Raw genomic sequence first — 13992 nt, 5'->3', positions numbered from 1 at the left:
TAGAAGTTCTTACTCTTCCCTCGAGTGCTAAGAAAAAGGTGGAATCCTAAGTTCAACATGTTTCTCTGCAGAGAGAGGCCATAACTTACTGTCTCTCAGAGACAACCGAGAGGAGTTCCAGGACCCAAACTCTAGCCTGCAGGCCAACTGGGATAATAATTTGAGGTGGAGAGCCCACATGAGACACACACATTATCAAAGATGTTCTATGACATGCTCCCAGGAGATTCCCTAAGGATACCTTACTGCACTGGCTTGGGATTTCCGAATTCTGGCTCCGCCAGGAGACTTAGATTTTGGTGAGAGAGCTGCTAGGGCTACAAAGATAATCACACCTTGTATACAACCCAGTGGTGAGCCTCAACAAATGGGGCTGGACCAATCCCTCGGCACCCGATGGGCCCAAGTGGAGCGGCTAGAACTGGGACTCTGAAGGCAAACTCTTTAAGTGCCCAGGGGTACCTACACAGTAGGCCAATTGCATTAAAGGAAGACTTCATACATGTGTAGGTAGAATAGTGGAGCTAGAAGGGCCCCGAGAGATAAAGTCCAATCCCCTCATTTGGTGAAGGAAGAAACTGAGGTCCAGATAGGCTACAGCAAAATTAGAACTCAGACCATGGGCCTCAAGTCCTCATGGGCCTCAGTGCTTATTACGCTCATCATACAACATTTATTTGGTGACCTCAACCATGTCTCCTTTTCCTCTCTGCATCTTCTCAATTTCTTCCCTTATTTGAGGGAGCGGGACTTTAATCAAAAGAAATGGGGCCCACTAATTTCTACGTCCACATACTGAACTTAAGTTTTCATTTGTAATGTTATATTTTATCTTATTTTCATTTATTTTATAAAACATTTCCCCTATTGATGTTTGAATCTGGTTCAGATTCAATGGGAGGCCACATGTTTTGACACCTTGGGAATAGTGATTTCTGAGATCCCTTTCAATTCTGACATTCTCTGAGCCTATGAACTAGAAGGAATAGAAGAAGTTAAATTCAGTTGAAAAAAGTGAGGCTCAAGCAAAACAAATACTCGATTTGGGCAACATCTCTAGAATAGCAAAATTAAAATTCAGCCAAAGGAGAAAGGTTCTCGGGGACTGAAAAATGACTTTCCCCATTTTCCTAAGGTCAAGAGCAGTAAGTTCTTGACAATCAGAATGTGGACATTCTTTTCTCGAGCTGAAGTGCTTCATTTCATCCATTTTCTCCCCGAGCTAAATTAGCACTTTGGCCATTAAGGCAGCAAGGGTCAAACAGAGCCCGCTGGGGTAGTGACATTTCTGTGCTCCCTTGCTCGCTCATCACCCTGGCAACTGCCTCCACAAGAATCGGTGTGTGGTGGTTATTGACATTTGAAGGCTAATGGGCAAGATGAGACAAAGCATGGAAAGAGAAATCTGAAAGAGGGAAGGATCGATCAGCAACTCTGTCATCAGCGAACTCGTCTCTTACCGATTTTTCGAAACCACTGTACTTCGTTAGTCCACACTTCCAAAGTCAGTTTCTCTTTTGCTATCGGCGAAGCAACTTTCCCATAAGCTACATCAAAGAGAGAGTATGGTATCAAAGCTCTGGACTGGTGCTTAAAGAGAATTATTAATCCTTCTCAAAAACGAGCTTCCCTTGAATTTTCTTTTGGAAATTTCAGCCTGGGCACCTGTGTGCACCCCCAAAATAATTTAAGATGAGAAAAGGTATTATACTTAGCTCTCAACATCAGGAAGATCAAACTTTGGAGAGTCTAATTCACCTTTGGGAAGACCACACTCATTAATGCCATCTGATATAACAACCTGGCATCTCTGTCACACTTTAAGCATGTGATATGATATGAGATAGTGATCTCATGGAATCATCACCATGATTGTATGAGATAACAACAATAGGTATTGGCTCCATTAAGTTTTAACTCTGAAAGATTAAAGAACTTGTCATTGGCTACAGAGCTAGTAAATTTCCTAAGGTACTATGTACTATGGAGATGAGGAGATAAACATTAAAGAAACAAACAGGAAAAAAAAAAAAAAAGAATGATCACAAGACAATTCCAATCGACTTGGGATGGAAAATGCCATTCACATACAGAGAAAGAACTATGGAAACTGAGTGCAGATCAAAGCATAGGATTTTTACTTTTTCTGGTTTTTCTTTCTCATGGTTTTTCCCCTTAGTTCTGATTTTTCTTTCACAAAATGACCAATATGGAAATAGATTTAAAATTATTATATACCTATATCAGGTTGCATGCTGTCTTGGGGAAGGAGGGGGAAAAGGTAGGAGGGAGAAAAAATTTGGAAATCAGAGTCTTACAAAACTGAATCTCATATGTTGAGAAGACTTGCACATGTTTAACCCATATTGGATTGCTTGCTATCTTGGGAAGGGGGCTGTGGAGGAGAGAGGAAGAAAAACTGGGAACACAAAGTTTTGCAAAGGTGAATGTTGAAAACTATCTGTGTGTATTTGGAAAAATAAATTATTATTAAAAATAAAAAAATAAATTAAAAAATAAATTTGAAAACTATGTTTACATGTAATTAGAAAAGTAAACTACTTTTAAGTGGGAAGGGAGAGAATGATCAGAAAGAAGTGGACCAGAAAGAAAAAGAAAAATTGTTGAAAAAGTGAGGGAAAACGGGCCCATTAAAGCACTGTTGGTGGCAGCCATTTTGTCTTAGAGAATTGCCTAGGACATTGAAAAGTTATGTGACTTGTGCAGGGTCACACAGCCAGGTTGTGTCACACACTGACATAGACATTGCTCCTGGGTCCCCCAGGCTCTCTCTCCACTATCCTGCCTTTCTGGTGTGTTTTAAGAGAGAGGAAGGAAATACCCTGGATCTTCCAGGGTGCATAATCTTGAAAAGCCTCGGGAAGAATGTCAATCGAGTCAGAGCTCAAGGGTAAGGGGGACCCAGCAGGAGCAGAAGTTTGTCTAATACAATCTTACACCAAATACTTATACGTGAAGGTTAGTTGAGAAAAAGGAGCTCAGAATCCAAGGCTGGCTACTGGAGGAAATATGAATGTGGGTTTCACATTGAAATCGACAGGCTCCTTCGCTGCACTTCAAGGCCTTCCTAGGGCCATACCAAAATATTAGCTGGACTACAAAGAAGCAAGCAGAGCTTACCTGTCTTCACCCAAAACAAAAGTCTGCTCATTTCCTCATTCCTGTAACTGGAGAGAATAAAGGAAACACATGAGCATATAATCTGTCTCAGGATGCTCTGAGGCCAAATGAAACAATCCCTGAGATGAAGAGAATGCTGGACCTTGAGTCAAAGAGTCTGACTTGGAAGCTGGTGATTACCTTGGACAAAGCATCTCTGCTTTCTCTGAGCCTCAGCTTACTCATTTGTAAAATGGGATCATTCCAACCCTGCTGACTTCCCAGAGGCATTGTGAAGATCAAAGGAGAAAAGGGATGGGAGAGTACTTTATAAAACTCAAGTACCATTCAGGTACAAAATGTCTCTATTTTTATTATTCATACACTCTTTAGGCAATGCTCTCCCAGAGTTTATCATCATTATGATATTAAGAATTAAATAATTCTTCTCATCTTTACACTTCATTTAATATCCTGGGCTTTTTTCATGTTCCCTTTATGCTCTCCAGCTTCTCCTTTGAGTCTTACTACCATGCCGTGAGGAAGGGTGACTAGAGTCACTTACCTCCATTTTTTGGTTTCCACAGCTGAGGTTCAGAGAGGCTAATTGGTTTGCCCATGTTTACATGGGTTACCTAGCTAGAGGTGCCAAAAAAAGAGGTCTGAGACCAAGGTCTCTATCCATCTAGTCCAAATTTTCGTGATCCTAATTTACCCTTTCTTGTTGTAAGGGGTACAATATAAATGATGAATGTGCTTGTAAATAGGCTTTCAAGGAGGAGATTTGAATTACTTGAAAGCAAACTTTTAAAACACATTTCTAAATTCAAAGTTAATATGTAGACAGATACTCTGAATTAAAATCCAAGAAACCTTTGGCTTGAGAAACAGGAAGTATCCTTTGAGTTCCTCTATACTACAAATCCCTCACTGTAGAGATGAGGAAATTGGGTTTCAGAGAGAGAAGGAGACTTTAAAGGTCACAGGGCTCATTCCTGGGCCCAGAACTTAGGCCCTCTCTCACTTCTAGGTTAGTAGCATTCTCTCCACTCTATTAGGCTGGCTCGTTACAAATAAGTCTGATTTATCCGGTAAAGTAGGCTCTAAGCTCTAAATAGACACATTAATTAGTCAACACCATTCAAACCTACTTTGCATTGGGGTCTGGGAATTTTCCAAGTATCACGAGAGCCCTTTTCAAAAATCTAGGATTTGGCCTTTTCCTTCCCCCGGCTCCCGGTACACAGACAGAGCAGTTGTCTGACTGAGACCTGACTTACAAGGCCAGGCCAACTGAATAGCCTTCAAAGCACCTCTTTTATGGCTGATGCTAAAGGCTTCTGCCTAGAGCTGACACTAAGGTCTGTCTGCCAACTTACCTCATGCTCAGATTATGGATACCTGGATGTGCAAGCTAGTATGCAAGTCTGCTAGGAGATAGAAGATTCTGGGGTTTAAAACAAGGAAGGCAGGAGGAGGAAGCAGGCCCAAAGTTCTTCCCCAATAGGAGAATTCAGAACTGTTGAGGAGCTGGCAGGCTGAGCTAAACTAGTCATTTTCTTCAGGAGATCGTCCCTCAGCAAAAGTCTGAAGAGATTTTTTTCCTTTACATTTTGTAGAGGCAGAGGATTCTCTGAATGAAAACATGGATACCCAATTCTCCCCTCAATTGCTCAATCCTGAACAGAGATGCTGAGTATAGCCAACCTCTCTATTGGCTGATAGGCCGGAAACTGCACAGAAACAGCAGACTGGCTACTCGTAGGCAAGACTTGGGACCAAGAAGGGAACCCTCCTCTAGGAGGACCACGGGTATCCTCTGCAACTCTGAAGTGTCCAGACTCTACCATAGGGACTTACGTAAAATTTCCTTACCTATTTTCTTCCAAGTCGACAACGTGAGAGATTTGTGAAATAACAAGACGAATCAAGCATCTGTACAAAAAAAAATACAAAAAGGATATGGTACTCACAACAACCAAATCCCACAGTGCTTCTAGCCTTGCCACTACTGCCCTCAGGTACTCTGACACAGAAATGGCCTGGAAGGCGAAGAAAAGTTGGCCCACGGCACTGCTAGCCCCAAGGACAACGAACTGCTGAAGGAGGTCATGGAGGTTTGGCTGCTGGACAGCTTCCCAAGATCATGAAATCAGCAGCTTCCCTAGAAGCCATTGTTTAAGGCAGGAGGCTGCGGGCTCTACAAACTATACTGTGCTGGGAGGGGGGGCAGCAGAGACCTAAGGGATCCAGTCACCTCATCACTCTTCACATCTAAAACAGGCTAATCCCCAGCATCTCGCCCGGACCCTTTAGAGCTTGTTGTGAGAGCCAAATGAGAAAAATGGAAGCAAAGAGCTAGATTCCTATGGTGCCTATTAGTGATTATTTGAGGATTTTCTTTAAAAGAGCTGCCTCAAGTCACTGGGAGAAAAGCGATTGAGTAGGTTATGCTTTCTGTATCCAGCCCTTTCCTGGCCAGCAGATGCCAGACCATGACTCTGAGACAATCTTGGCCTCTACCTTCCCTTTCACTGACCCAATTCGGAGTCAAAGCTCTTCCCTCCCCCGCACCGAGAGCCTTAGAGCAAGCTAAAATTCTCCATCCTGAGGGCAGAACCGGGAGCACCTAGATTTTTCCTTCTCTCTTGGAGCAATTGGATTTCTCCTTAGCATGAGGAAGAACCATGCCACCTGGCTGAATGATTTCCATCAGCAAAGTTCACAAAGTACAACAGAACAAAATTCTAGTTCTTCCTTTCTCCTCAGGCTGATGACTTACTTCAAAGCAATAAGTACTTGTTGCAGGTCTTCCGAATATTGAGCCAAGTACTCCAGAGATCTGATGGCTACTTCTTGCTGCCCGTTCTGAAAAGATGAAAAGATTTTCAAATGTTAAACATGGACTCTCACAAACCTGAACAATGTTTCCATAGTCTAGGTTCCTCTTTCTTGAGAAAAGAGGATAATAGCAATATATGGATTCTGCATTTTTATAAGAACGCCACTACAAGATGGGAAGACAAATCCACAATTCACTACCCTGAAAAGAACAGGTCTGAATACCCGACTGCCACCTCTGTCCTTAGCAAAACTTGAAATGCCATTTGCAAAGCTATCCTCGGGAACAAACAAATGGCCTCTCCACTTGTTCTTTTATGTGCGTCTGCTCAATTTCCTGAGGATGGCTCATCCAGCTTTCATTCAGCTCATTTAAATTATTACAGCCTTTCTGGGTCTCTTTTGCCCCCTCAAAAAATCAGTCTTTCCCGGAATCAGTCCAATTCCCAGTTCTTCTTCTGGCTCCCCTTTGCTTGCTGCATCAATTATAAACCTCTAACCTTTTCTTTCAAAGCTCTCTGCTATTCAGCTCCTAATCACAGAATTACCTGCCATTTCTTCCTCCTCCCCGGCACACACGTCTGACGTATGAGCACATTCAGTACTGACCTTTTCCTAGACCCACGTACGTTTTCTCATCAACTCTTTAGATGCTGGCGAGACATTTATCCAACACCTACTATGTGCAAGGTGCCAGGGAAGTGACTTAAACAGCAATACATGGTAGCATATAGCAGATGCTAAAACAGTACTGGAGACAAGTACTGAGCTCCTACTCCCTGACTGGGCACCTCAATTTGAGAGCTAATGCTGCCCCTGCTTGGCTGAGGGACCCTGGGCAAGTTATTTGGTCTCACAGCCTCAGTTTCTTCATCTATAAAATTGGAATAATATTATTTGTACTAAACATATACAAATGTCATGCAAATCAAATATGTTAATATACATGAGGTACTTTGTAATCGGAAAGTGCCTTATAATGGTAAACTATTTCAGTGACAAGAGCTTTCGTTGAATTGTATGTTTTTGAACTGAGTTGTTGCTAAGTTTAGAAGAAGGGGGCTAGAGTGAGTAAGCAAGGAAAGCCCAAGCTTGGAAGAAAGGGTGGGATTTAAGGAAGGAGGTAGGATAGGGTGAAAAAATGAGTAAACATAGAAATATTCATGGTGCATTTGGGATGTGAGATAAAAAGCAAGACTATGTGCAGAATTAAGGTTAGGAAGGGAAGCTTGAGAAACAGGCAAAGAAAGACCAGATTGTGGAGGGCCCTTGAATGCCCGGCTAAAGGATTTAGATTGGTTTCTCTAAAAAAACAGGGACTTGTTAATGATATTTCAGTAAGGAAGTGATGGATTGGAGTAGGTTAGGGGCAGAGCCAAGAGTCAAGAGAACTTCTGGTGGCAATTGATGTAGGAATGCACTGGGGTGGCAAGTGGGGAAAGGTTAGGGAAAATTAGGGGAAAGGATCTCACAATTAAGGTGCACAGACTTCTATAGAAGCCAAAGGGAATGGAGGGGGCAACTGATACCTGAACCTCACTCTCTTCTGAACTGGTTAAAGGAAGGAAGAATACATACATACACACGGCTGGGAGCAAAAATATAACTCAGCAGGTCCAATGGGAGGAGCATATGGAGTCACAGTGCCCTGGCCTAGGGTGGCATTAATGGCCCAAGTCTATGTAACCTTGTTCTCTCCCTTCCTAGAAGGGGAAGGAGTCAGAAGCAGAGGGTTACGGGCAGCATTTGTGCCTCCTAGATCTGACTGTTAAAGGAGCTGAACAAGCTTCCCGAGGATCTCAGATTAAACTACTATGTACAGAATGATGGCAGCAATGAGTCCCCAACTGAGCTATATGACAGACAGTTGCATTTCAACTTGGAATTTCTTCAAAAGATAGTATTTCCCCAATCAATAATTGGTCAAAAACCATGAAAAAGTAGGTTTTAAGGGAGGAAATCCAAGTTATCGATATCCACGTGAAGAAAAAGAAAAAAAGTTCCAAGTCGCCATTAGCAAAATGCAACATAAACCAACTCTGAAGCCCGCCTCCCAGTCCTCAGACTAGCAAAGCTGACAAGAGAGGAAAATGGTAAATGCTGGAAGAAAATGAGTATATTGATGCACTGACAGTAGAGCGATGGATTGGTTTCCATTCTGGAAAACTTGGGGGATCGATGGCCCCAAAATTACCACACTGAGCATATCCTTTGACTTAGTGATCCTGCTGCTAGGTTTCAACCCTTAAGAGATTAAAGAAGGAAGAAAAGGACCAATATATACAAAAATCTTTATAGCAGCTCTTTTCTGTATGTGGTGGCAAAGAACTGGAAAGTGAAGGGGCGTACCACCATTTTGTACAGAGTGCGTTCTTAAGTTCATTTATTCACTGATGAAGATATAGTAGGCTCTATGAGAGTAGAAGCCAAGCCTTATTCCTTTTTTATGTGTCTAATAGCACTTATCACAATCCTCTGTCCTTAAAACCAATTCAGTAAAGAAATGGCGACTGATTTGCAAGATGGCTGCAGTATTTCTCTTTCACTCTTGAAGAGAAAAAATAAAGCAGATATATGCATTACCTCTAAAGCAAACTGGGCGGCCAGACTAAGAAAAGCGGTAGTTGATATTTCCTCGGTATTTGGATCGCGTTCTTGTGCAATTGAGTTTGCCACACATTGCTCCAGGGCATCCACTGCGGCTAAGGCTAAAATATAAGGAAACATAATAAAAATATTTAAGGACTTGACACAAAAGACACTTTTTCTGGTAAGTGCACTAATCGGCTAGGTTCGTTCAAAAACATTCAGTACATTTTCACAAAATCACATGCACAAAAATCACAATTGCCTTAATCATCAAGTATCAAAACTGTTATTCAATCACGGATAGGATTCAATTACTGAAATAAGTTTCCTTCAAAATTTGTTTTTTAATTCAATTTTTATTTTATCTTCAGTTCCTAAAAATCCATTACAAATATTTATAGTCATGCAAAACAAATTCCCATGTCAGCCATATTCGAGGAAGGGGAGAGGAAAGAATATACCTCAGTCTGCACCTTTATTAAATAAAATAAAGATATGAAATCCAATAAAATAAAGAACAAGTTTTAAAATGATAATTTTTTTTAAAAATTGTTAATTTTTCAAACAACAAGCGATTTTCATTAATCTCTCTCTTCCAATCTCCTTCCCTCAGCAAATAAAAAAGAAACAAAATAAAAACCAAATTTCTCAATGTATATCTACATAGTCTGGCAAAACCAATTCCCACACTGGACCTGACTGAAAATGTGTCTCTGTCTACATAATATTTCAAGAATTCCTGGTTTATTAGAACCAGAGGGCAAATTGAAGATAGAAAGAATCTTACCTATCATCTCCTGAAAGGAACCCCCCCCCCCCAAGGAAAAATCCTAGGAATGTCACAGTCAAAACCCAATGCTCTCAAGAAAAAAGAAAAAATACTCTAAGTATCTAGAAAGAAGCAGTTCAAATACCAAGGAACCCCAGTCAGGATTGCAAAAAACCTAGCAACTTCTGCTTAAAGAGGACTTTCAAACACTTGTGATAAAAAAAGACTAGAATGAGTAGAAACTAGGAGATGCAAACACAAGATTCAGGAGAAATCTTGAAAGAAAAGTTTGAGTAAATGGAAGGAGCTGGTTGATGATGTAGGGCTAACATTCTAATAGAGGAAAAAGAAATGGAGATGGGGGAGGGAATGGGGAGAGGGGAAAAATTAGCAACTGTGGTGCCCCTAAAAAAGAGAGGCGTTGAAATATTTTTAAATGCACAGAAGGGAAGAGAGAAATGGAAAAGAAATCAAAGACAAAGACAGTTTTGGTGGAATTACTTTATAATTTTTTTTCAAAAAACAATTGGTATGAAATAGAGATCTACAATTTCATAGGCAGCCCTCCTTTTGTGTGCTGCTCTATAAATGGAAATGTTCCCTTTTGGGGTGTTTAAGTTGAGAATAAAATTTAAAAAAAAACAGAAAGAAGGATTCAATCTCTCTACTGATGGTACAAGCCATCAGCGCATCTTTGAAAGAAAGAAAAGGAAAAATCTGGCAGTTCAGAACATTGAAACTGAACCAAATGTAGATTTGGTTTATTGGTATATGTCATCTCCTCATGAAAAATAGACGATGGAGAAAGGAAAGCTGAGAAAGCAACCAATTTTTCTTCCATCATGAAAAACTGGCATTGGTTACTGAGGGATAAAGAAAGATAATGAGCAACATACATGGTACTGTGTTTACAAAGTTAAATATTAACTTGAATGTTCAAAAGGAGAGAGAGAAAAAAGACAGAGAGAGATAAAATGGGGGGGGGAACCTGGAGTTTCAGTAATCAGAACTCTATTCTTTCTTCAGCATCCCATATCCAATAAAACCCTGAAGTTCACAAAAGCAACTACTAAAAGGACTCTGCTTCAGAATGTCCCACAGTGATTTCAACCCCCAAGCAGGATTGAGCTTACTAGGGTAACTCTTCCTGTCTCTTTCTGGATTCAGAGCACAGTCCAAACAAGAAGTGCTAATACCAGTTACAAAGCACTTACCACAAGCTCTTCTTCATATATTTTTATAATAATAACAAATAATCATTTATATATCAATAACAATAATGTATTTACATAATTTGAAGATTTCAAAGTGCATTGCGTGTTCTCTCACGATTCACACAACCCTACAAGGTGGGTGCTATAATTCTCTATTTTACAGATGATGAATCCGAGGTAAATAGCGGTGAAGAGGCAAGTGCATGTAGCCAAAGTAAGTCACACTTCCTCAAGGTCCCAGTGCCCTATTTTAATAGCATCCTCACAATGCCCATCAGCAGAAGCTGCTAACAGGGCTTCCTGACCCTACTCCTTTCCATAGTTTGCCTCTCAACTTTTGGGGCTACTTCTAGCTGGAATCTCTACTGCCAGAGGTCACACTCTTTGAGGCTGTAACCCCTCGTCTCTCTTTTCTTCCCTTACTTTCTGTGATCAAAACCATCTTGACGGCCACACACCTCCCTCCCCCCTCCATACAAACACAACCATTACCAGGCTCCATTGGCTACATAAGCTCAGGAGAAATTTCCTTACCTTCGTCAGTATTGCCTCTGGAGACTGCGATCTTAAATATGATGAATTGTGTGAAAATATTGGCGGCATCATATATTTCAGCTTCTTTTACAGCTTCGTAGGCCTAGAAAGAGAGAAATGAGCTGTTGGTTGCCAAAACTGAAACTGAGCAAAGAGAGCCCCAAGGACTAGTAACATCACTGAGCTACCCACAAGGAAGTTTGTCATCATCAATCCCACTTTATGTTTTTACATCACTGACTTCCCTCCTCCCCTCACTTCCCAGATGCCTCTTCTCTTGTACTGAATCTGAACCTGCTGGGAATGCCCATCAGTTAATTCTACCATCTTGGCTTCTCAGGTGGTCCTCTGAGCTCAGCCTTAGCTGGACTTTGGCTGTATTACAATAGCTTTTTTGAAGGTCATGAAGGAAACTATTAGTACATCGTTTCCACTGCTAGACTTCCTTAGTGGTAAATGCCTCAAGTTACACCTCAGTTTGAGGTATCTACATCAACTAGTTACCTGAATCAGAGGCAACATGCACAGGGACAAGAACCTCAAAAGCTGATTGGGAGCACTGATTCTGTCACTTAGTAATCACAGGATTTTCAATATGCTCTTTCTCCTTTGGGAGGCTCTTTTGGGATACCAGGCCTTTCGTACTCCCTGCCTCCTAAACTTGAGAGGAAATCATGCTGTAAACCTCAAAGTGTTGCATAAATGTTGCATATGAAGTGAGCTGTCGCCGAGATTGCCCTATGTGGCTGCTGTCTTACCCAGACCAGTCTCTATGAAAGGAATGTTTTAAATCAAAATAAATAAATATCAAACTTCAAAGGAGGCCAGGGAAACCCAGGTGCCCAGAGGGCACAGGAGCTCAGCCTGGCCCCTTTTGGAGATGATTTACTAGTTGTCTCATATGAATCCCCCCCCACCACCACCTATTCCTGCTGAATGTTAGACTTTGGGGAAAAGCAGAAGAAAGTTGTCAGAGCTGATCTAGTCCAACATTTTCACTTTATAGATGAGAAATTAAGTGACTTGGCCCAGGTATAAAACTACTTCCAGTCACTCACCAAACTCTGTTCAAGGCTAGCTCCAATTCACAAGAAATAGTCAAACAGAGGCTGGGCATTCATATGTCAGAGATATTGTAGAAACAATTTCTATATTTGATAGAAGGTTGGACTGAATGGTCTTGAAACCACCCTCCACATATTAGATTCTGTGAAATCTATTTATTGATTTTATACAGCTAGGTGGTGCAGTGGAGAGAGCACTGGGCGAGAAGGTAATAAAACAATGAAGAGCTAGGTGCAAATCTGGCCTCAGAGACTTATAGCAGCTGTGTGGCCCTAGGCAACTCAGTTCACCTTTTTCTGCCTCAGTTTCCTCAACTGCAAAATGGGGACAATACTAGCATCTACCTCCTCTTTGGATTGCTACAAGGATAAAATGAGATTTGCAAAGTACCTGGCACTTTGGTCGCGATTAGTATGATATTAGTACCTTCTTTTTCATTCACACTGCCACCATCTTCATCCTCTTTTCCCTAGATAACTTTTCAGATAGCCTCTATACTCTCACTCTCTCTCCTTTACAATCCATAGGAACTTACCTAAAATAGCATTTTCATTATCTAATCAATTATTTTAAGTCCTGACTCTTTAGACTTATTTAAAGTCTTCCAACGTCCTAAATCACAGAGAGGCCAAGGAGGCTGAAATGTAAGGAGTTCTCCTATTCCCTCCCATGAAGTCTTTGCCCCGCTGCTCCATTGGGGACAGCAGCCTTACTTTCTGGAGCCTCATAGATCCCCACCTTCATGCACGTGCTTTTTTCCATTCTCCTCACATTCATTGGCTCTATTTATCCTTCAAGCCGGAGTTCAGCCTCTCTTGCCTGCTCATGATGACCTCTGAATTCTCACAGGACTTCAGAGTCTGTACTCCACATCCTATCTTTAAGCCTTCTTTTATTATTTCTTGTAATGAAATCCTTTCTCTAGACTAAAACCTGAAGCTCCTAATAGGCACAGATCGTGTCTTCAAGCTCTCCTGTTATCTGTCCAAAGCCAGAAGTAGATCACAAGGTGATGAGTACTTCACAGAGGGGAGCTCTGGGTTCCAAGCCCAGTGGGGACACTCATTTGCTCTGAGATCTCAAGCAAATCACATAACTTTTCTAAGTCTCAACTTCTTTATCTTTGAAATGGGGAGTTTAGATAGGATGACCTTTTAGGTCTCTTCCAGGATCCGTAGCATTTGATAACATCATTACAGTCATCACAACAATGACAATGGGTTTACAAAACACATTGGAGAGATATTAACTCTTTTGGTCCTCGCAACCATCCTGAAGACAGGTACTAAAAGAGCCCTGTTTTATAAAGATTGAACTGCTGATCAGTGCCTAAGACTTGTACCCTATAATTACACCATGTGCTCAAAAATAAACCGTCATCTCATGGCTTCCGAAATTTTGACTTTGTGCTTTGTTTCTACAGCTGAAATGTGTGAAAATGGCTGTCAACCATCTTCTAGAGCTGCACAAAAGCATCCCCAACCGGTTAGAAAAGGCCTAACAGGATGTACTAGATGCAAACAGAAGCTACCTCGCCACCTAGTGGCCAAAGGAAGATGCTGGCTGCTTTTAGGCAAAAAGGTCAATTCCTTTTCAGGCCGACTAGAGAGGGGAAAGATCTTTTGGGCCACCCAAGCTTTTCTGAGATTTTTATCCAACTCTCAGGAAAATGACCAACCTGGCAGAAAGCAGCTGAAAGCATCTGAAAGTGGGTGCGCCAGATTTGGGCTTTCTCAAAAAGTAGGTGTTCACACTTTGAAAGGAAGCCCAGTTTTCTTACTTTGCGTTAATCTACACTGTGCAGAGCTCCCTATTCCTGTTGAGGGTCTTATCATCCCTCAGTCCCCTAGGCTCACAAGC

General features: G+C 41.4%; 1 protein-coding gene across 1 annotated transcript in view; it reads right to left on the bottom strand.

Annotated features, from left to right (window-relative positions):
- TEX11 (testis expressed 11) overlaps window positions 1-13992 on the bottom strand; it is a 75205-nt gene that overhangs the window by 19358 nt on the left and 41855 nt on the right. Inside the window, exons 8-13 of the mRNA XM_031944978.1 lie at window positions 11068-11170; window positions 8545-8669; window positions 5903-5988; window positions 4996-5055; window positions 3142-3188; window positions 1461-1547 (exon numbers count right to left, since the gene is read on the bottom strand). Of these exons, the coding sequence (XP_031800838.1) occupies window positions 1461-1547; window positions 3142-3188; window positions 4996-5055; window positions 5903-5988; window positions 8545-8669; window positions 11068-11170 (508 nt within the window). The remainder of the gene's footprint in view (window positions 1-1460; window positions 1548-3141; window positions 3189-4995; window positions 5056-5902; window positions 5989-8544; window positions 8670-11067; window positions 11171-13992) is intronic.

The sequence above is a fragment of the Sarcophilus harrisii genome, chromosome X (assembly GCF_902635505.1).
Source record: "Sarcophilus harrisii chromosome X, mSarHar1.11, whole genome shotgun sequence".
Taxonomy (NCBI): domain Eukaryota; kingdom Metazoa; phylum Chordata; class Mammalia; order Dasyuromorphia; family Dasyuridae; genus Sarcophilus; species Sarcophilus harrisii.
This window is presented reverse-complemented; position numbering and strand designations above follow the sequence as displayed.